General features: G+C 46.5%; 1 protein-coding gene across 7 annotated transcripts in view; it reads left to right on the plus strand.

Moving 5' to 3' along the window:
• The window catches only part of Dixdc1 (DIX domain containing 1), an 85,899-nt gene that overhangs the window by 4,731 nt on the left and 57,947 nt on the right, over positions 1-23,221 (plus strand). For 3 of the 7 annotated variants that reach the window (XR_012910026.1, XM_075965946.1, XM_075965950.1), the window contains exon 1: positions 6,973-7,325. The exons of 2 other annotated variants lie outside the window; for them this stretch is intronic. Coding sequence is in view for 2 of the 5 variants with exons in the window: in XM_075965946.1 (XP_075822061.1) it covers positions 7,266-7,325 (60 nt within the window). In the remaining 3 variants the exon portion in view is untranslated. Of the gene's footprint in view, positions 1-6,972; positions 7,326-23,221 lie in introns of those variants that run through there. 2 more of the 7 variants (XM_075965947.1, XM_075965951.1) reach the window with 2 other exon arrangements.

A 23,221-nucleotide genomic window follows, 5' to 3' on the forward strand; every position in this document is an offset into this window, starting at 1 on the left:
TAGACTCGGTTTTCCTACTCTTTCCTCCAGCCTTGTTTCTTGTCTTGGTATTATGATGTGAATATATAAGTGGATCCTCTAGTTCTTCAGGTTTTTAAAAGAGCAGGGCCCAGCACATAAAAACATAATAGGGACCCAACATAGATTTTAAAGAGAGAATACATGTGTAAAGGAAAAGAAAATACAAAAGGATACCACAAGTTACTTTTGGCTTGCAAATGCCGTAAGAGACAAAGAAAGATCCATAGCCTTACAAAGTAACTGTAAGGACTAAGTGATGAAGTACCCAAGTATTAGACCTTTGGATTTACTTATCTGTTTCCTGCTTGTTTGTTTTTCCAGTGCTTGGGATTGAATTTAGGTTCTCACACACACCAAGCAAACACTTTACCACTCAGCTACATCTGCAGGCCTTGTAAAACATTGTTTATTTTGAAGCATGGCCTTATTAAATTGCCAGACTAACCTTGAACTCTATCTGGAGCCCACCTAGATCCTGAATGTGTGAACCTCCTCCCTCAGCTTCCCAGAGTTCTGGGATTATAGGTCAGTGTTATTAGACTTTGATTAGACCTTTAGATTTTGTTTTTTATTTTATTTTATTTTGAGGCATAATGTTATAGCGGAGGCTGGCCTTGAACTCACCCATCTACCCAAAGATCACCTTGAACTCTGGATCCTCCTGCAGCCACCCCCCAGTGCTGGAATTACAGGCATATGCCACCATTTTTGTTTGGATCTTTGCATCTTTTTTAGGTTTATCTTATGTATATCATCATTTTATCATCTGCACACACACACACACACACACACACACACACCATATAAGTGTTCTGTGTCCACAAACATCAGAAAGGATGTCAGATCCCTGGAGCTGGAGTTATGGAGGGTCTGTGAGTCACCATGTGGGTTCTGGGAATCAAATCCAGGCCTTCTGCAAGATTAATAAGTGCTTTAAACCACTGAGTCCCAGTGAGCTTTTCATTCTTAAAAGAAAAGGGTTAGTGAATGCAGGCAGTTTTGTATTTAGCATCTACAATGTGCCAGGCAATAAATGTTCTTAGTTCAGGGATAAACCAGTAACAAAACATACAAAATTCTACCATGAGCTTACCTTATGAACAGGGAAAAGCTGAGGATAAATGAACAATAGGTGAGATGTGGTGTTACATGCCTATAGCTGCAGCACCTGGGAGGCTTAGGCAGGAAGATAGCCAGTTTGGGGTTATCCTTCAAGGTGGAAAAAAAAGGGAGGGTGGAGTGGGGAGATAACTCAGAAAAGTGTCTCCTCTGCAAGCACAAGGGACTAAATTTGAACCCAAAAACCCTTGTGAAGAAGAAGTCAATGTAGTAGTGCCCACTTAGAATCACGCTCTGAGGAGGCAGAGACTCCTAGAGCTGGCTGGTCAGCCAGGCTAGCCTAATTTGTGAGCCCCAAGTTCCAGTGAAAGATCTTCTCTCCAAAAACAAGGTGGGCCAGATGGTGGTGGCGCAAGCCTTTAATCCCAGCTCTTGAGAGGCAGAGGCAGGTGGGTCTCTGTAAGTTGGAGGCCAGCCTAGTCTACAAAACAAGTTCTAGAAAACCAAAACCAAACCAAACCAAGCCAAAACAAAAAAACCCAAGGTGGATGTTACCTGACCTCTGTCCTCTAATTGCATCTATCTATCTATCTATCTATCTATCTATCTATCTATCTATCTATCTATCTATCGTCTATCTGTCTATCTATCTATCTATCTATCTGTCTGTCTGTCTGTCTGTCTATCTGTCTGTCTGTCTATCTGTACCTACATACATACATATGTACCCACCAACTCCCCACACAGAAAAGATCAAATAAACACAGACTATCCAAGGTGATGATGAAGGAAAAATAAAAATCAATCAGGCAGAGAGACACATAGGAGTGTGGGTATGAGGGAGTATTGTTATTTAAAATAGGGTAGTAAGAGAAGGACCAAGGTCTTCATGAACATTTGGGCAGGAATGAGCCATGGGTCTCTGGAGGTGAGTAAAACAGATTAAAATCAAGAGTGGTTAGAAGACGCACAGAGCGCAGTGGTAGAGCGCTCACTTAGCATGCATAGAGCCCCTGCTAATTCTCCACATTTAAAAGAATAAAAGGAAGGGAAAAAACCCAGAAACAAAAGTGTGGTCAGAGAAGTTTGTGGAGAAAGCAAAGCCCGAAGGAGGCATGCTGGGGAGTAGGGTGTGGGACGCTCAAGCAGAGTCAGTGTGAAAGCTCCGAAGTGAACAGGAGCCAGAGAAATCTCGGCGCCTTCTAGCCTGAATAGAGGTGATCCCAGGGGAGGCCTTCAGAGCCGGGCACAAAGAATTTCTATTTGCTGTGCCACGAAAGTAGCATAAAAACAATGGGCACTGGGGGAGCAAGATTCTGAATCTATTGTCTGAGAATGATTAAGACGAATATAGACGGGCAAATGGAAGACTCTAGAGACGAAAGAGCAGTTTAGGCATGTGGTATACAGTGAGAGAGTACTTACCCAGCATGCATGAGGCCCTAGGTTCAACCCCCAGCACTGTAATGCATACATACATACTATGTGCATGCGTACATACATGCATACATACACGCACAGTTAGGAAGCCAGGACATGTCGGTCAACTTGTGGAGCACAAGTCTTTCTGTGTGTATCTGTGCTGCTGTCTCTAGATGTAAATGCAGACGTTGTAAACACGTGGCCCTTAAAAAACTCAACTGGTAAGAGAAAACAGAAGGAAGATTAAGAACTTATTTCAGGGCTGGAGAGATGGCTCAGAGGTTAAGAACACTGACAGTTCTTTCAGAGGTCCTGAGTTCAATTCCCAGCAACCATATGGTGGCTTACAACCATCTATAATGAGATCTGGTGCCTTCTTGTGGCCTATAAACATACATGCAGACAGACACTGAGTACATAATACATAAATCTTTAAAAAAAGAAATTATTTCAGAGAGTCATTGATAGTTTTAATTACTGGTTTATTTAAATTGCCTCTCTGCATCTTTTCATCGTGAATGACAGTCTGTAGTGGATGTGTTAGGTTTTTCATAGGTGCGAACCTCACACATTTTGGTTTTACACAGAGGAGTCACAGGCAGTGTTTTCACCAGATGACAGCTTTGTTTAAGGCTTACAGCCTTAATTATGCAAACATGTTATTGTATTTATTAATAGATGGTTTGAATGCATTTGCATGAATGCATGTTTCTTTCACTGGCTCATTCATCCATCTAAGAACATTAGGTTAGGGGCTGGAGAGATGGCTCAGTGGTTAAGAGCATTGCCTGCTCTTCCAAAGGTCCTGAGTTCAATTCCCAGCAACCACATGGTGGCTCACAACCATCTGTAATGAGATCTGGTGCTCTCTTCTGGCCTGTAGGCATACAGACAGAACATTGTATACATAATAAAAAAATATTAAAAAAAGATACATACACATAAAATAAATAAAATTAAAAAAAAAAGAACATTAGGTTAGTAGTGCCTTCCTGTGGCAAGTGTCATATGAAAGTTCTGAGCTGTGGCTCCGTGCCAGAGTGCTTGCCTGGCATGAGTAGCCATAGACTCAGTTCCTAGTGCTCATAATTTATGAAGCTTCGGGACCCAGGCTTTGGCTTCCCCACTCAACAGTTAGGTCAGGAGCAAAATATGTATCCTCCAGTCTCTCTTCATGTGTAAATGGCAAACCGTCCGTTGTAATTGTGACCGTCAAATGAATACATGTTGATGCTTCCTATAGGACTTGGAACATGGTAAAATTAAATCAGTTTTGCTGTTCCAGTAGATATTTGAGTGACTTTTAGTTTGTAGAGGAAGTACCTGCCATTGTTGCTAGGACAGTGCAGGACTGAGGAGGTCAAACAGAAGCGGGAACCTGTGGAGAGCAGTGTGCTGCAGCCCTTGCTTTCTCCCAGGCCTGCAGCAGTGGGGAGGGGTTGCAGCTCCTAGTGCTTGGCCGTTTTCCCATATATAGGCATTACATTGTATTTGTATTGATTATTGCCCCAGTCATTCCCCCTAACCCGCTTCCATCTACCCACTTAGTGTCCCAACTCTTCTATTGCTATCACAACAGCACGGGGTAGGAAAGCTGCAATAGAATATATTCATGTTCCTTAGAGCTAAACATAGTTCTTTACCAGACATGATAAGCATATCTTCTGAGCAATTTTAAATCGTTTGGCCCAACAGGAATTTTGTGCTTTTACTAATCATGAGAGACATGCTGTATGTGATCTAATCTTGTTTGAGGAGACATCTCGGTACTCTGTAGAACAGTGAACAAAATATTTTGAAATTATTTCATCTATATTTAAATGAATTAAAATTAAATAGCATCAAAATTCTAGCTGCCTAATTGCCTTAGCTATATTTCAAGCATTCAATAGCCACATATAGCTAGTAGCTGCTATTTTGGACAACATATAGAATACAGAATATTTCCATCTTAGAAAGTTCTAATAGACACTATTTCTCTAGGTTTTTGGGAATTGTAAAATTTTTGCCATATGCCGTAAAATAAGTCACCATGATTTTATCTTAATTTCTCCAGCATGCTATCAACGGCTATTGGACAAGGCACAGGCCCAGACCTCAAAGGCCTTTGTTTAGATCTCAGTCCCTTTTGTTGATTTATTGAGAGGCTGTCTCCTGGTGTGGGTTTTTTCTTATATGAAATAAATACTTGGGCCAAATTAAATCGTTACTTTTGGAGATTTAAAATCCAGTATGGGGACTGGAGAGATGGCCCAGTGGTTAAGAGTGCTCACTGTTCTTCCAGAGGACCTGAGTGTGGGTCCCAGCACCCACATTGGTTGCTCACTATGTCCCCTAACTATAGCTACAAGGAACGCAACACTCTCTTCTGGTGTCTGATCTCAATGGAGACCTTCACACATATTGCACAATCTCACACAGACACACAGATACACATTCAAAAAAAAGTCTGTGATAGCTAGGTGTAATAGCACTGGCCTGTAATCCCAGCACTTAGGAGGCAGAAACAGTAGAATTAGGAATTCAAGGTCATCTTTGACTAATTAGGAAGCTGGAGACCAGCCAGGGTTACCCGAGGCCCTGCCTTAAAAGAGTAAAATGGTAAGTAAGTTGCTTAGTAAGTCTTCCCTCCAGAGCCTTGAGCTCCCAGGTATGGATCTCATCAAAGACTGATCTCTTGGCATGAATGACCATCTGCAGACCAGTCTGATGCCTGCTGACTCCTCAGCTGACCGCTTTGGTTTTAGCGTCATTAGGTATGTAGCTACATGCAGTTCTATGCAATGGGAAGCTTTGTGCTTCTTTTTATAGAGGGCTCCACTGCCTTAAGCATAGGTTCATGCCAGGAACTGAGGGAGTGGTGAGGAGTCTTGGCAATGACACTCCACAGCTAAGTGTGAAGGACAGAGAGGTCTGTTGACATAGGACAGGCCGCTCAGGGTCAGTCAGACTGGGTATTACTGCTTCCCCCAGCTTCAGCCAGGGTGGAACCCGCAGGATTTAACCAGCAGAGCAACTGGCTCCATGCAGGTTGGCACTTGGCTTCCTGCTCCTTGTGGTCAGAGGCTCGCAATTTCTCCAGGAGACTTTGGTTTTTAGCAGCTTTAGCTATCCAGCCAGTCGGCCCCCCAGTAAGGCTTTCTTTTTCTCTAGTGACAGGGAGGAGGTTCTTAGGTTAACCAAGACTCAATAGGCTAGCTCATTAGTGACTTTTTTCCCCTGAGGCCCTAATGGGGTTTGAGGGGAGCATCCAGGATGGCTAGAAAGTGATTTGTGATTCCTTGATTATTGAGTTGTGTGTCCCTGACCAGCTGTGGCCTTGGACGCCTGTCTAGGATCACAAGATGGAATGTAATGTGGACATTCTTTTGACTTTCTTTCTTTTCTTTTCAAAGTTTACTCTGAGAACACGCAAATGACCGGTGTTCTTAAAAACACTTGCTATGTGGTCCAGGCTGGCCTTGGGCTCATTGATCTACCTGCCTCTGCCTCTAGAGTGCCATGTCTGGGCTTATATGTGTGTGTGTACATGTGCATGCATGTGTGTATAACACAAATATATAGTGTATGTATATAATTGTTTTTATATTGAAAGGACTCCACATAGCTTAGGCTGACCAGAAACCGGCTATGTAGCCAAGGATAGCTCCTGATCCTCCTGCTTCCAGCTTCCAGTAAAGGATCACAGGTGGACACCGCCATGCTGGCTCTCAGCAGTTATTTTATTTTTAAAATCAATTAATTAGTGCGAGAGAGAATGATGTGTGTATACTGGTGCCTGTGCCAGAGAGGAGTGAGTTCTCCCTTTCCACCTTTAACATGGTGCCTGGATTGAACTCAGGTGTCAAGCTTCTGCCAGAGCCTTTATCCCCGGAGCCACCTTGCCCACCTCCCCGCATAGCAGTGATTTTGAAGAGAGAAGAGTAGCAGGTGGTAAAGCCTTGGTCATCCTTGAATTATCTTTGATGTTTCTGCTGTGATGTTATGATTTGTTTAACACTGTTTGTTTGCTTATCCTAATACTTAAACACACACACACACACACTCCTCTTTTTTTGTTTTGTTTCTTGTCCTCCTACTTCCTCTTCCTTTGGCTGCCTCACTCTCCAGTCCTCTGTGGAAAAAGGTCGCTGTTAGTCTGAAGAACTGGATGGGGGAATCCTGTGACTCACTCCTTTTCACACCCACCTTGTGGTGAGGTGCTTTCAGCCTTAAGTGAGCAGAGTAAATACGTGTGTGTGTGTGTGTGTGTGTGTGTGTGTGTGTGTGTGTGTGTGTGAGGTCGCGTGCGAGCGCGTGTGCTTGCGCACGCGCGGGGACGCCCGCCTCCAAACCTGCAGTGTAGTGATTGTAAGCTCACGCTTCAAGCCCACTGTGTCAGCGCGTGTGAGTCTGTGTGCACGCGTGTGTGAGTGCTCGCTGCGCGCGCGCCAGTCCAGAGGAGCGTGTGCGCGCGCCCTCGGCTTCCCCGCACTCCCGGGCGGCCCGGAGCTGGCCGCCAGCGCCTCTTTCCTCTCCGTGCCTGCCGTGCGCGCCCGGCTGTTTCTATAGGAACCAGCAGGGCGCCCGGCCCCTCCGGCTGCGGCCCGCGCGCGAGCATGCCCAGTGCAAGCCGCTAGTTTGGCTCGGGTCTCGGTTTCCAGTAAGTGGCATGCGGGACTCGGGAGAGATCCCAGGGAGCTAGCTGAGCTGATCGCCTTTGTGTGCAGAGGGAGGAGGAGGCGGCGGCACGACCCCACCCGGGGTGCCCCACGGCAGGAACAATGCTAGCCTGCCTGACCCGCGGGAACTTACTGGATGTCTTGCAGGAGGGCTTCAATGAGGTAACTGCCCCGCTCCTCCCACCCTCAGCTCCCCGTCACCCCGTGCCTCCCGCCTAATCTCCGGAAGGGGATCCTGGGGGGCGGGCATCCTCCGGGGGAGCCCAGAGCACATCACACACGTCAGGGTTGGAGAGCCTGGTGGCAGAGCCAAGGTGGCGGGTGCGGTGCAGAAAGATGCTCGAACCTGAGGACATCAGAAGGGCGGTGGGCCTCTCTCTAAGCTGGATGGTGGCCTTCCTGAGCGCGGAGGTCTTTTAGGACCACGGACTCAGAAGGCGTCTCCTTGCAAGAAAGGTAGACCTCACGCCTCCCAGGGACTCTCCGGGAACATCCTTGAGGGAAGTCCTGAACTGGAGACAGCAGAGCTCTTTCCATTTCAGGAGCTAAGTGGATGAGTCACGGGAGGGGTGTGGTGGTGTGGCATTGGTAGAAAGTTTGAGAGGGCAGGAGACTGCGGGTGGTCCACACGAGGGGCCCATTCCACGTGGGAATTCCCTGAGTCCCGCACGTTGTGTCCTCCACCGCCGAGGACAAGGTTCGCTAAGAGGAGCAACCTGGGTCACAGGCCCAGTTTCAGGAGCCAATATGTGATCCCTCCTGTGAGAACTGCTGAGGAGCCTCAATCTGACAGGAAAAGTGGGCTAGGCTTGTTTTCTCCTCACAAGTTTCTCTCAGAATTCTATTACCTCTTCCGTTTGCTTCTTTTGTGATCCAGGCAATTCTTGTTGAAGATCCTTGCCATTTGCCCTCGCTCCTCACTAATCCTTTTGGTTGCCTTACCCCAGCAGCCACGAAGGGATAGGCTATTGGCCATGGCTTCCTGCCCACTTTTTCCTCTGGCCACCTCTCCCTTCTCTATGGATTTCTCGGGGAGGGGAGCTTGGGCATGCTGTGTGGATGCTCTGCCACTGCCCTACTCCTCCACCCTTTAAGGCAGCCCTTGTGTTTTGAAAATCAGGTTTTAGCCAGATAACATATAAAATCATGTTTTTCCCAGGCACTGATGACTGAACGCCTTGCATATGACTAGGGGCTCTACCTCTGAGCTACACCCCAACTCAATTTTCTTCTTAAATATTAACATTACAGGCAAGACGGAAGAGCCTTTTGTGCCATTCCCTGCTTCCACCCCCTACCCAACATTTCCCCTAGAGGCAACCAACCATTCTCATGAATTTCCATGTAGGATTTTTTTTTCCTACAGCTGCACGACAGGCTCCCTCCTTGATCCCTGTTTCTAATTAAGAAGCCCTGCCTTCTGACCTGCGTTAGAGCGTTCCCCAGTTCTGGCCCCTGTGCCCCAGCCTTGTTCCTCACACAGAGAGAGAAAAAAAAATCCAACGGAAATGTTCTGCCAGTATGACCAACTGTGCTGGAATTTTCCTTTGGCCTAGGGGTGTCACAACCTTCATTGACGGGCAGAGCGTGTGTCCTGCCTGCAGGACTGGCCTCCTCATCTTCACATCACTCCCGACTGAACACAGTAAGAAACTGGTTAACAAAGAGCCTCAGACCCCGGGGTGAAACACAGAGAGCCAGGAATCACACCTCGTTAAGCGCCTCCTGTGTTCTCCTTCATCTCTTCTCCCTCTCTGCCCCTGGGCCTTCTCTGGTCCTTAACTGTGTCAATCCAACCCGTTCACCAATTGTGGCAAAAGCCCCTGGATCCTCTCATGGCCTCTCCCTTCTTCTGTTTTAACCCAGCTCTCTGGTGTCAGGACCCATCTTCTGATTAGAAGGGAACTGGCACAGAGCCAAGTCTTAGCCTTTGCTTTCTGCTGGGTTTTTTCATTTCTAAATCTTTATCTGAAGACCCTTGTGAAACCGAAGCTGCATGGCTATTATTCCCATGCCTCTGTACATAAATATTGCCTAATACCCAGTTCTTTCAAAACAAGGGGAAAGGGGGGTGAAATATTTTTTTCCTGTAGTGGTAATTGAATATTCCTATAAACAGCAGGCAGACAACTTTGCGATCAACTCTTCTGTTAAGAACAGTCTAGCAATGTGTCTTTGCGTCCTGTGATGTCTAAATTGTCTACCCATCCCACAAACTGCTCTCTCTGCAGGCTCGTGTGCTCCTTAGTAGTAGAATCCTTAGTAGATTTGAAAACTAAAATAGCACTTTGATTTTATACCTCTAAGTAGTATAAATATTAATGTTAAATTTAGTTATCACAATCTTCCACATACATAACAACATTTTCTTCATCCCTCCCCATATACTGCCACATAATATGCTACGGAATAACAGGATTAGTGAAATAATTGGTGTGGTTGGTGGGAGCCCTGTTTGATCTAGTCCAGGCTCAAGGTTGCTTAATAGGCCCAGTAATATTCAGTCTCTTTTGTTAGAATCCTATGATAAGACTATAAAAGGGGACTTAAAAGAGTGTGTCAGAATACACTTGATTCCTCTGAGAAATTATTTCTACTGAGGCTAAGAATACCACACATTCAGCCACCTCTTGGGAATAATCTAAGTATATCTGAAGCTATCCTTCATCACCCCGATGGTTTATTATAGGTCTGTGTGGTTAGGGCTGCAACCTCATTCTTCCTGGCAGAGAAAACTCCCACAGGAGACAGGGAGATGGCCTTAATTGGTTAATTATAAAGAAAGCCAGCAGCAAAGAGAAACCCTGCCCTTTGAATCAAGGCTTCCCTGTAGTTACTGCTGGTCTCTCCTCAGTCCGAATGCCACTGAATAGAACTGCGTATGACAGAATCTTCTTTCCTTACATTGCCCACCTAGAGGCCTGGCCTCAGCATGCCTGCCAAAGGCGTCACAGAACTGATTCATGCCAGCGATGCTAAAGCAGTCTTTTGTATTGACGTGGTTATTTTTTACTGTGAGTTATCCATAGATTTTAGCTACTGTCATTAGTAACCCACCTTGGCTAGAATGGGTTTTTCTCTAATTCTTTACTTCCTTATTTTGCATTTGTTTCAAAGCTATTTGTGTGGTGGGTGTGTGCAGCGTATACGTGCACAACCCTGAAATTGACGCCAAGTGTCCTCCTCAGTTATTCTCCCCTTGCTTTTTGAGGCAGGGCCTCTCACCCAACCTGGAGCTCACTGATTCCACTAGCCAGCCTGGCCAGCGAGCTCTGGGGATCTACCTGTCTCTGCCTCCCCAGTGCTGCTGGACCTGACTTTTTATGTAGGTGCTGGGTATCAGGTCTTCATGCTTACATAGCAAACACTTCACCGACTGACCCATCTCCCAGGCCTGTTGTTTCTGACACAGGGTCTCATGTGACCCAGGCTGGCCCTGAACATTGATGTTGAATTCCTGATTATCCTGTCTCCATTTCCCCAGTGCTGGAGTTGCAGGCATGTCCCTCAACACCTAGTTCAAGCTACTTGGTATTGGTTGTTATACTAACATTGTCTTTGGCAATATGAATTCTGCCAGTGTTTCTCCTGGGGGACAAACTTCTTTTTAAAAACTTCGGTGTTTTTTATTTGGAGATTTTAGTAGACCTACATTTATAATATGGTTTGACCAGTAACCATTCGTTTATTCGTTCATTGAATGAGGGGAATATATTTACAGCTGTTGAGAAGTGTATAGGGAGAGACAAAACCTATGAGAAAACCCCAGTAGGATGCTTAATGCCATAAATACCACAAAAGAGTAATGTTTATGGGAGATTGAAGACTTTCTAATTAATAAACCATGAAAAGAAGCAAATACTTATCCACCTTCGTGTTCACTGAGGTCAGGTCCCCACCACCACCACCGCCACCACCACCGCCTCTTAGCTGGCATACGTGTGCAGGCAATCACTCACCAAACACTCAGTGAATTACTGTGTTTACCAGGCACTGTGCCAGGCTCTGGAAATAGAAACCAAATAACAGAATCTGTTTCCTAATGGAGTTCACAGGCCAACGAAGATAAAGAAAGCATCGTACTTGGGAACTTTGTGGTAGTGCAGACATGTTGCTAGTGGAAAAGAGGGAACTTCTGGCTAAGAGGCTGAAAGTGAAGCCAGTGTCTGGACATGTGAACTGGCAGATTTTCCCCTGCCTGTTTTTCTCCGAGTAGAAAAGACATATTAGACATATTCAGCCACGTTAAGATCATACATGTTTGTCTGAGGAAGTAGCGCATTGCTGGAGTCCCAGCCGCTCAGAAGGTCTGGAGGCAGGAGGGTGGCTTAGTCCCCGTGTTGGCATATTTAGATCATCATGGGCAGCATAACAAGTCCTTATCTGGAAAAAAAGGCGGGGTCACGAGGGTGGAAAGATGACTCAGTGAGTAGAGGCATTTGCCACCAAGCCTGGTGACCTGAGTTCGGAAGGGTAGAACTGAGTCCTGCATGCCATCCTCTGATCTCCACACACACACACCGTGGCAGGTGCCCACCTACTCCCGCCCCCCAATAAATAAATAGATAAATAAATGTTTTGTTTTTTAAAGGGAAGGGTGGGGGCAGGGAATTTATCTGCTTGTTAGTCCCTGAGAGCAGAGTGTGAGCCTTCGTCTGGCCTCATCCTGTCATGGGGATACTGAGTAAGGCGAAGACCCGACAGGCAGAGGAGCTGCTGGGAGCATCCCCTTTAGTGCCTCCTGCATTCCAGGAAGTAGGGGTGCAGCACTGGGCCTAAAAGAGGCTCTCAGGCGTTCTCACAATGAACTCCCCAGCACTCGCTGAAGAAATGAAAGGCCCGTTAAGTTTTTAAGGTAGCGAAGCACTCCTCCTCTCGGCCTGATCTTTTTTTCTAGGCTGACTTCCTCACTCCCCTCCCAGCCTCACTGGCTTTGTTCCGGTGCCAATGCCAGCTCCACAGATGCTCCCTGGCTGAAAGCTACTGGGCAGCCGTGTGTTCCCCGTGCTGAGTGATGGGTAGACCAGGCGTGTGCAGCAGTGATAGGGCACAGTTTGCCAGGTGCCACTCCCCGCCCCCAGGTGGTTTAGAGAGTTTGAACATGAATAGTACTTCATCTGCCTTGACGGGCTTTGTCCTGGCTGGAGGAACCACAGGCTCAAACCCATGCTTTTCTGAATGAATTTCCATATTGGTTCCTAAGCTAATCCCCACTGAAGCGGTCATACACGTAGCCTTCTCTGGCCACATTTAGTAAAGGGGTGACTCTGGTATCAGAAGCTCTGACGGTGGGCCAGATATTCTGTTTCTAAACTAAGAGACACCCTAGACTATAGATTGATTGATTAGATTATAGATTGACTAAAGATTCATTCTCATGCGCTTATTGAGCATTAACCTTGTAACATGTATTCATGAAGGCACAGAGACTGTTTAGAGTGCTTATATGTATTGGAAATTTTATAAGATTATGGTAAGTTTATGAAATGGTATCATTCTGAAAAACCTTAGCTCTTCTCCTTTTTCTATATGATCATTTGGCCATAAAGCTGAACATTGATATAAACAGCCTTGTCTGTTTATATTCTTGAGGAAGAAGAAATTTTAATGATACTTTTGTGTTAACCCAACTAACCACCAAGTACAATAAACAAAGTACACTGCATCAGTAAAGGGCCAAAAGATTTAATAGAAAAGGGCCGGGCGGTGGTGGCGCACGCTTTTCATCCCAGCACTTGGGAGGCAGAGGCAGGTCAATCTCTGAGTTTGAGGCCAGCCTGGTCTACAGGCTGAGTTCCAGGACTGCCAGAGCTATATAGAGAAACTGTCTCAAAAAAAATAATACAAAACAAAAAAGAATTAATAGAAAAGAAATCCAATATTGTGGAGTTTTTTTCCCCTGCTGGCAGAATATAACCCCGTCAAAACTAACCTGGACTTTTATGTCTAAGGAACTGCTTTTTCACCCTCTGCTGCTGGAACGTCTGAGTTCTAAACAGGTATCCTCTGGTCTCCCTGTTAAGCTAATTTTCTTTCTGGCCATTCAGTCTCCTGCACTTTCTCTAGCACTTGCTGCTCTTCCGGTTGGCCAGCAGGGAGCCACAGAGCCAAAGCCCTTGGATATTTCTAAACTAGCAACATGGAGTTCCCTGGTGAAAATTACAACCTGCTTTTGCAGCTTTACCCAAACAAATCCTCTTCATAAACAGTCTTTGATCTCCATTGCTGAGGGGCAGGGAGCAGAGGCTAAGGTTATGAAGTTGTTGGGAGGAAAGGGCAGGTCCCAAAGACAAACAGAAGAAAGTTGTGGCAGCAACAGGAAGGCTTTCAAGGCCAAGAGTCCCTTCACAGACGAAGAATGGGATTAGAACTGTCTACACTGAGAGTTTGAACCCAGACATAAGGTACACGGAGTGATTTGGAGGAAGCCGATGAAAGCGGTCACCTATGAGCCTTGCCAGACTCAAAGCCTGCTTAGATAGCTAGACCTCTGCTGCTTCTATTTCTCCTTCCTCGGAGGCCTGACTCAGAGCTATCATAAAATCTCTGCCTTTCTAGAATTATCCATTACACCGACATCTTTTAAAAACCATTTATTTTTTACATTTATGAATGTTTTGTCTGCATGCATATATATACATATATATGTATACATACATACACACACACACACACACACACACACACACACACACACACACACACATATATGCTGGTGCACTCATAAGTTCCTGGTGCTTGTGGGGACCAGAAGTGAGAGCCAGATCCCTGGAACTGGAGTTACAGCGGGTTGTGAGCTGATACATAGGTTCTGGAAACCAAACCAGGGTCCTCTGCAAGAGCAGCAAGTGCCCTTAAGCTGTGAGTCCTATTTCTAGCCCGGGACGCTGGCATCTTTATAGCTTCCCCAGAACAACTTAAAGGTGAAAGTCAAGACAAATCGACAGGTTCTGTACCGTCCTGGACACAGTATATACCAACTGCCTGCCTTGCTCCTTTTTCTTTGTGTTGCAAGTGCCAAAACCCAACTTGAACAAGAAGAAATCGGAAGTGGAATTTAATGACTCATGGACTCTTAGGAAAATCTGAAAAACTAAACCACAGAAAAGGCAGAGCCACAGCAGTAGTTCAGACTTAGTGAAAAGCAAGAGCTCCAGCGCTGGCAGCAAGGCTCCCCGCTCTCTGCCCCCTTCCCAGGGATGCCTTCATTCCTTCCTCTACAGACAGCCTGTCATGAGTAAACGGGCAGCCTGGTTTATCACAACGTCTAAGTGTGGTTTATGTGGGTGCCGGTGCATGTGTGCATACGTGGTCACAGGTGTGAGCAGGCCACTCCTCAGGTGCATGTGTGCATACGTGCTCACCTGTATGAGCAGGCCACTCCTCAGGTGCATGTGTGCATACGTGCTCACCTGTGTGAGCAGGTCACTCCTCAGGTGCATGTGTGCATACGTGCTCACCTGTATGAGCAGGCCACTCCTCAGGTGCATGTGTGCATACGTGCTCACAGGTGTGAGCAGGTCACTCCTCAGGTGCATGTGTGCATACGTGCTCACCTGTATGAGCAGGCCACTCCTCAGGTGCATGTGTGCATACGTGCTCACAGGTGTGAGCAGGTCACTCCTCAGGTGCATGTGTGCATACGTGCTCACCTGTGTGAGCAGGCCACTCCTCAGGTGCATGTGTGCATACGTGCTCACAGGTGTGAGCAGGTCACTCCTCAGGTGCATGTGTGCATACGTGCTCACAGGTGTGAGCAGGCCACTCCTCAGGTGCATGTGTGCATACGTGCTCACCTGTGTGAGCAGGCCACTCCTCAGGTGCATGTGTGCATACGTGCTCACAGGTGTGAGCAGGCCACTCCTCAGGTGCATGTGTGCATACGTGCTCACCTGTATGAGCAGGCCACTCCTCAGGTGCATGTGTGCATACGTGCTCACCTGTGTGAGCAGGCCACTCCTCAGGTGCATGTGTGCATACGTGCTCACAGGTGTGAGCAGGCCACTCCTCAGGTGCATGTGTGCATACGTGCTCACAGGTGTGAGCAGGCCACTCCTCAGGTGCATGTGTGCATACGTGCTCACCTGTGTGAGCAGGCCACTCCTCAGGTGCATGTGTGCATACGTGCTCACAGGTGTGAGCAGGCCACTCCTCAGGTGCATGTGTGCATACGTGCTCACCTGTGTGACCAGGCCACTCCTCAGGTGCATGTGTGCATACGTGCTCACCTGTGTGACCAGGCCACTCCTCAGGTGCGTGTGTGCATACGTGCTCACAGGTGTGAGCAGGCCACTCCTCAGGTGCATGTGTGCATACGTGCTCACACGTGTGAGCAGGCCACTCCTCAGGTGCATGTGTGCATACGTGCTCACCTGTGTGAGCAGGCCACTCCTCAGGTGCATGTGTGCATATGTGCTCACATGTGTGAGCAGGCCACTCCTCAGGTGCATGTGTGCATACGTGCTCACACAGTCCTGTGTGAGCAGGTCACTCCTCAGGTGCCCTCTGCCTTTTGTTTAAAATAAGTTCACTTATTGGCCTGGGATTTTGCCAAGGAGCCTAGAGTGGGTGGCCAGGGAGCTTCTAGGGGTTCGCCTGTCTCCATCTCATCTTAACACCTCTGGGATCACAAGCACAGGCCACCATGCCCCAGCTCCAGGAGGTCTGACACCCTCTTTTGGACTCTGGGGCACTTGCTCTCTGTCTGTCTGTCTGTCTGTCTATGTTTTTTTCTCTGTCTTTCTGTATCTCTGTCTATCTCTGTGTTTCTCTCTGTCTTTCGGTATCTCTGTCTACCTTTCTCTCTTGTGCACAGACACACACACACACAACTGAAATGAATTTTTTATTTTTAGTTCTTTTAGGAGCCAGGTGCAAGGAGGAGTAGGGAAACTGGAGGGGAGGTTTAGCAGGGAAGAAAAAGGGCATGAGTGCTTTAGGCTCCGAGACCACCCTCAACCCCAGTCCTATCCAGAAAGACCTATTTAAAAAAATTGGGGGGCTGGAGATATGACTCAGCAGTTAAGAGCACTGGCTGCTCTTCTAGAGAACCCAGGTTTGATTCCCAGTTTCCATATGGTGGCTCACAACCATCTGTAATTCCAGTTCCAGGGGATCCAGTAGCTGCTTCTGGCCTCTACAGATGCCAAACACACACGTGATGGGCAGTTATACCTGAAGGCAAAACACCCATACACATAAAAACTCAGCTAACTAAAACTCTGGGCCTATGAGATGGCCCACCACCAAGTCTGATGGCCAAGTTTGATCCCTACAAGCCTCATGGTAGAAGGAGAAAACCTACTCCCTCAGGTTGTCCTCTGACCTCCACATGCGTGTTATATGTTCACATACCCTAACCTCCCTAGATATACACTCAGACACACAAATAAATAGATGAAGGTAATACAAATATTTTTAAAAGACATTTGGCTTTGGGGAACTGAGGATATAGCTCAAGTAGAGTGCTTGTTGAGTGTGTTGTGACCTAAGGTTTAATACCTCGCGATGCAAAACAAATATCTAGCTTTATATAAGTTACAATTTGAAGAGTACTATTATACAAGAAAAGGTGGGCGGTGAAAATCAAATAAGTGGTGGCACCTAGGAGAGTGGCCGCCTCTTGCTTTACAAAGCATCCAGTGTTTCCTCTGCTGTGGAGGAAGATGCCCTGATCTGCTGTTAAAGCCAAGCAGCTGAGCCAGGCAGGGCTGGGCCCACACCACAGCCTCTTCTAAGGTAAGCATCTGACACCCGACGGGAAGTGGGTGGTGCTCCTCACAAGAATGACTTTGTCCTTTAAACTAGGCTTTCTAGAGCCAGCTGCAGGCATTCATAGCAGAGGAGCAGGGTCCTTCCTGCCCCTTAAGTGAGAAGAGCAGATATCTCCAGGCCTCAGGGACACTAGACCCCACCAGTTAAGAAGCTGGAACCCCCACCCCCGCCCAAGTTAGCCGGAAAAATGTGGAGCTGAGTCTGGAGAAGAGCAATCTAACACCTCACCTCGGATAAGAATTTCCCCATGCAGTGAAGCTCTGAACACTCTCGCTAGATTCCATTTGGCTGACTTCCACAAGTGTGAAAGATGCGCCAAATGCCAGCTAGTCATTCAAAAAATAGTCGATTTAACTTAAGACTTGCCAGTTTCTTTTCTTTTTTTTTTTTAAAAAAAACTATATGAATCTGGGCATAACAAAGTAGCCACAGCATCTTAATGTCTTCTAAGCTCATGGGAGGACTTCCGGCTCCGTCATAATGAAGACTTAGTTCCCGCACGCCCCTTGTGCTGCAATCAACACCTCTGGGCCACCTGATCAAGGTCACATCTGGAACTTTTCCCACCATGTCGCTTACACCTTTAAAAACATCTTTTTAGAGAAGGAGGGTCATTCTGTCACCCAGGATGTCCTCAAATTCACTGTATTGCCCAGGCTAGTCTTAAACTCACAGCAGTCCTCCTGCCTCAGCCTTCTGAGTGCTGTGGTTATAGGTGCGTATTCCCACGTCTGACTCTACACCTGATGTCTTGAACCCTGGCACTGCTCAAAACCCACTATTAATTTCATTAAACTTAGTATTTTTGTTCCATCAACCTCTTCTTTCCCCGGTGTTTTCCGTCCTCTTGTCTTATGCACTGGTTTCATCTTTTCTCCCTGGCCCTGACTCTGTGACCAGTGACTTCCATCCTCCCTCCCTTCTCCCTGTGATCCTGAGTCTCTGACCACCTCCAGCTGTCCGCCTGTGCTTGGTTCCTCCTCGAATGGTCCAGGCCTGCTGAGCCGCGCTAGAGTCAATGGCTTCACCTCTCCAGGTGACTCATTCCTAGCACCTAGTGCTGCAGAGTGTCTTCCGTGCTCCCACAGGGTGTGCTCTCAATCTCCCTCCCTTCATTTCCTCTCTCAGTTGATCCTCTTTCCAGGAATGACCGACTTGGGGTAAAGGGGACTGGGACCAACCTTTTAGCTTTCTGCTTTCCACCCCCACTCTTCTACCACGACTCCTCACTCTGGATGGGAGGAAGTAGCTTTTCCTCCCCTCCCAGCCTTGCTGCATCAAGTGTCCCCTTCTTTTGGTCGTTTTCCTTTCACTAACCCCTTCCCCCAACCTGCAAATTAGTCTCATCCTAAAAGCCACTCCTTCCCTGTGCTATTTTCCTTTCTAGCTAGGACCCTCGCTCACTTCCTTCTTGTTTTTATTTTCCTGCCTCCTGGGGTCCTCTCAGTTCACTACCTCCCCGACTGCAGCCTTGGCACTTCTACAGGATCTGTTCCCCCGAAAGGTCACCAGACTCATCTGTTATTACTATTACATCAGATGGCCTCCAGTTCCTCAGGCTGCTGCTGTCCTAGAGCCTCTCTTTGAATTCCTTGCCACAAATCGCTCTGCCCTGATTCTTCCCAAGTCTCCTGACATTTTTTTGTTGCTCATCTCACCATTTCCCCCTTTACAGATGAGTGTGTGTGTGTGTGTGTGTGTGTGTGTGCATGTGTGTTTGTCACTACATATGTGTGGTAGCTAGAGGCTGATGTCATGTGTCTTCATTGATCACACACCACCTTGTGTACTGAGGTAGACCTTGAACTTCCCCTTCCTGGCTGGTCTGTCCAGCCAGCTTACTCTTTGGAATCCTTGTTTCCACTTCTCGCTGATTGTCATGCTCTCCTAGCTTTTATGTGGTTTCAGGGTTCTGAACTCCTTTCTTAACGCTTGTGTGTTAAGCAGAGACATTTCCCTAGCCTGACCCTTGCACCCCCTTAAAAAATCAGTATAATGATGTGGTGTGCATGACATGCATGTCACACACATGTGGTGGTCAGTGGACAACTTTGGAAGTCCATCCTTTCTTTCCACCTTTATGCGTTATCTGGGAACTTAGTTCAGTTTAGCAAGTGCCTTTACCTGCGGAGCTAAGTTCATCTCACTGGCCCACCATTTGTTGATAATTCTCCGGTTTCTTTGTTATAGGAGAAATAATATATTCCTTGGAGGAAGATGGAATGGTTTGACTACTTATTAGAAGTGTGACTTGGGCATGTTTCCCCATATAAAAATGGCATAAATAACAATGATTTTAATGACTGGGTCCTATCTTACTTTGCTCTCTATTTCTGTGACAAAGCACCATTACTAAAAGCAGTGTTGAGGAGGAAAGGGTTTGTTTGGCTTATACTTCCACATCAAAGTAATCATCATGGGAAGCAGGGGCAGGAACTGAAGTAGAGGTCATGGGAGAACACTGCTTACTAGCGTGCTCCTCATGGCTTGCTCAGCCTGCTTCCTTATACCACCAGGACCACCTTCCTGGGGCAGCTCCACCCCCAGTGGCCTGGGCCCTCTCACACCAGTCAGTAATCAAGAAAGCACTGTGCAGATTTGCCTATGGACAGTTTGCTCGAGATATTTTCTCAATCGAGGGACTCCTCCCAGATATCAAAAGACTAGCCAGCCAGGTCTGATGGCTGAATGAGGTAATGCATGCATATTCTCTCTCTCTCTCTCTCTCTCTCTCTCTCTCTCTCTCTCTCTCTCTCTCTCTCTAACTAGAATAGGCATTGAGTGCATTTGAGTTCTCTTCTTTCCCTCACATGCCCTCCTCAAACTTTTTATACCAAGTAACTTCTTATATTTTGCCTCGCTTTCTGGAATGCTTTGGAAGGCAGGACGTGGAATAAGCAGTGAACGCAAATCTTTGTTCTGCTGTGGACCAGCCCTGTGACCGTAGCTGTGCTGCTACGCATGACCTCGGTTTTCACACCTATCAAATATGAAGAATCGTTCCCAGAGGGATCAGGGTGTGCGAGCGAGGTGGTCAGTACGTGAAAATATGTGGTCAAGTACTTAGCACAGTCCCTGGCCTGTAGGAAGTGCTCAGTGGAAGGCAGTCATTTGCACAATTCTTGCTTGACTTGCAAACACACACACACACAGACACTTTATCTTAATTTTATATACACTGGTATTTGTGCCTTTGTGCATATTTGTGTGAAGGTGTCGGATTCCTTGGAACTGGAGTCACAGATGGTTGTGAGCTGCCATGTGGGTGCTGGGAATTGAACCCAGGTCCTCTGTAAGAGCAGCCACTGCTCTCAACTGCTGAGCCATCCCTCCAGCCCCACAGGGATACTTCTCAATGTGTGTCTTCAGTCCAAGCCCCATGCCTTGTACTCTGAATCTGTATTTTGTCAGCTGCCTGGAAAACATCCCCACCCTGGTGTTCTACAAATAGTTCAGACTGTGCCCAGAACTGAACTGTTTGCTTTGCCCAGGTCTCCAGGTCCCCTTTATCCCTACAGCACTGCCAGCCAGCCAGTCCTCAGCATTGCTTCTGGGTCCTTTCCCTCAGTGCCACTTCCTATCACACCTTTGATTTGTTTCTGGAGTGTCATCTTCTACCTGGTAATGCTTTCACTTAGGGTCTCGTCTTCATCACTTGGTCTCTTCATTGCCTTCTTTGACAATGGATGTTCCTATTAAAATGGATAATTGCAAAGATTGGTGAACCATTAATTAACATAATAAAGAAGAAAGGGGGATAAAACAGAAATATATAAAATTAGAAATGGACATGGAAAAATAGCCATTGAAACAGGAAAAAAAATCACAAAAGAGTTTATAGATCTCTGTATAGATATGTGGCCATTTTTAGGAAATTAGACAGAAATAGAAGTTCCCATGGAGAAATAAATAGACAAGACTAGTTAAGAAAGTAGCAAGATCATTTTCAGGGAATGAGAATTGGCCCTAGAAGATAGTAACATAATTTCATGGGGATGGAAGTATAGTTCACTTGTAGAGTACTTGCCTGGAATGTGTGATGCCCAGGGTTCGACCCTCACCACCCTCGTGAGGATCCTGGTCTAACCTGGTCGTGGTCACCCTTAGCTATTTAGTGAATTGGAGGTCAGATTGGGACACACAAGCCAGCCGTCCCTCCGCAAGCACCTGGGAGGCTGTCACAGAAAGATCACGAGTTTGAGGCTGTTCTGGGCCACAAAGTGAGGCTTTGTCTTAGTAAATAGACTCTGAGTAGCACATTTTGGTGCTGGTGCATGGGTAGACATAGACCAGTGAGGCAGAATAGAAAGCCCAGAAATAGGCCCAGGAATTTATGGAAATTTAGAATGTGATAAAGTAGTGTCTCAAATCATTGGAATAGAGGGCTGTGTTTGTATAAATGGTGCTGGAACAAGTGGCTAACCGTTTGGGAAAGGATAAATTAGAGCTGAATTTCATATCATACAAGAACTCCAACTGGATATAAGATCTAAAAGTGAAAATGAAAGCATACAAGGAATTTTTCTTTTACCTCTTAATTTGGCTTTCTAACTATGTTTCAAAATTTAGGGGCTTAACAAAAATGAAAAACAAAACCTCATAACACTCCACCATAAATAAAGTGATTGCTCATGAACTGGACAGAATGTGTGACATAACCCAAACTAGGATCTGACATTCTTAATATATGAAGAATGCCTGCCTGGGGCATTCAAATTCATTTCTCTCCTTTTCCTGATCTGTCAGGGTGTAAGGAGTCTAGCCACATTGTCCCAGCTCCAGGGATCCTGCCATATTTTCTCTGCTGGAGATCTTTGATGTGTCCGTAGGTAGAATGCTTGCCTGGCATGTGTGAAGCTCTGGGTTTGGTCTTCAGCACCACATACAACCGGGCATTGTAGCCTGCCTAGAATACCAGCATTTGGGAGGTAGAGACAGGTGTTCAGTTTTCCTTGACTACATAACGAGTCCAAAACTAGCCTTGGACCCTTCATGAGACCCTATCTCAGAGAGAGAGAGAGGAGAGAAAGGAGAGGAGGGGAGGGGAGTGGAGAGAAGGGGAGGGGAGAGGAGAGGAGAAGAAAGAAAAAATAAAAAGCCCCCAGAAAGGCATGATATCCTTGCCAAAATCTATAACCTGAATTTCATCGTCAGAAAACCAGGGGTAAAACTAAAGATTGGTGAGATGGCTCAGTGCTTGTTACCAATCCTGACAACTTTTTTGATGCCAGGACCCATGCAGCACCCTTTTAAAAAGTAAATTCAAAGGAAGTCTGTAGATTATGTAAATTGTAGTTTCCTGTTTTGGTCGCTATGCTGTGGTTCTCTCGTGGTGGTCTGGGCAATGAGTAGAGATGAACTCTTTGTATAGTTACCATTTTAAAAAACAAAACAAAACCCGGATGTCATATAGTCAAGGCCAGCCTCAAACTTGCTGTGTAGCTTCTGATCCTCCCTGCCTGAAGGGGTTACAGACACGTCATCACCCCGCCCACTTTATGTAGTGCTGGTGATTGAACCTAGAGTCTTCTGCATGGCAAGCTGTCTACCTGTGGAACCATATTACCCACAATTACCTTTTCATGAGCCAGAAATTATTTCACAGTGAAAAGTTATTAAGTTAAAAAAACTAATCCTTAGGGGTTTTGAATGACCCTGTCCATGTGAGCCAACAATGGAAACAAAAGGAAAAACAGAAAGCAGAGAAATAAGCGAGGGAGCTCCACACATCCTTTACCTCCAATGCACTGCAGTAGGCGTGGAGGGACGGGATTTCAGAGAGCTCTAGGCAAGGAGGATGGTCCCATAGGCTGAGGAGGCACGCTGGCTCTTCTTTGTCTTGCCATACATCTAGAGAGAGAACCCGTGGCTGAGCTGGTATTTTTCACACTCAGATGGGCATACAGACATCAGGGGATCCCACTAAAACACAAGTTGGCAGAGCTGGGAGATGCTAAGAATAGTCTGCTTTCCCAGCAGATTCCCAAGTGATGCTGATATGGCTGGTCTGAACCACACCGAGCAGTCGAGAGCCACTTAGTGTAGATGAGGGGTACACAAGGGACCCACATGTCGCCTGTGGAGGGGTGCTTTAGACTAAAGAGCATCCTTCAGGGTTTACCAACTCCCTTACAGCTCAGAGATGCGTTAATTTAGGTGTGGAGAGAACTTTTGCCTTGGGTATTAAATTTAAATCCCATAATCCATGGTTCACCATCTGGGTGGCCTTGAACAGCTTCTTTCACCTTATTTTGAGTCTCATTTTTTTTGTCTTCCTTGTAGTT

This window comes from Microtus pennsylvanicus, chromosome 3, assembly GCF_037038515.1.
Source record: "Microtus pennsylvanicus isolate mMicPen1 chromosome 3, mMicPen1.hap1, whole genome shotgun sequence".
Classification (NCBI taxonomy): domain Eukaryota; kingdom Metazoa; phylum Chordata; class Mammalia; order Rodentia; family Cricetidae; genus Microtus; species Microtus pennsylvanicus.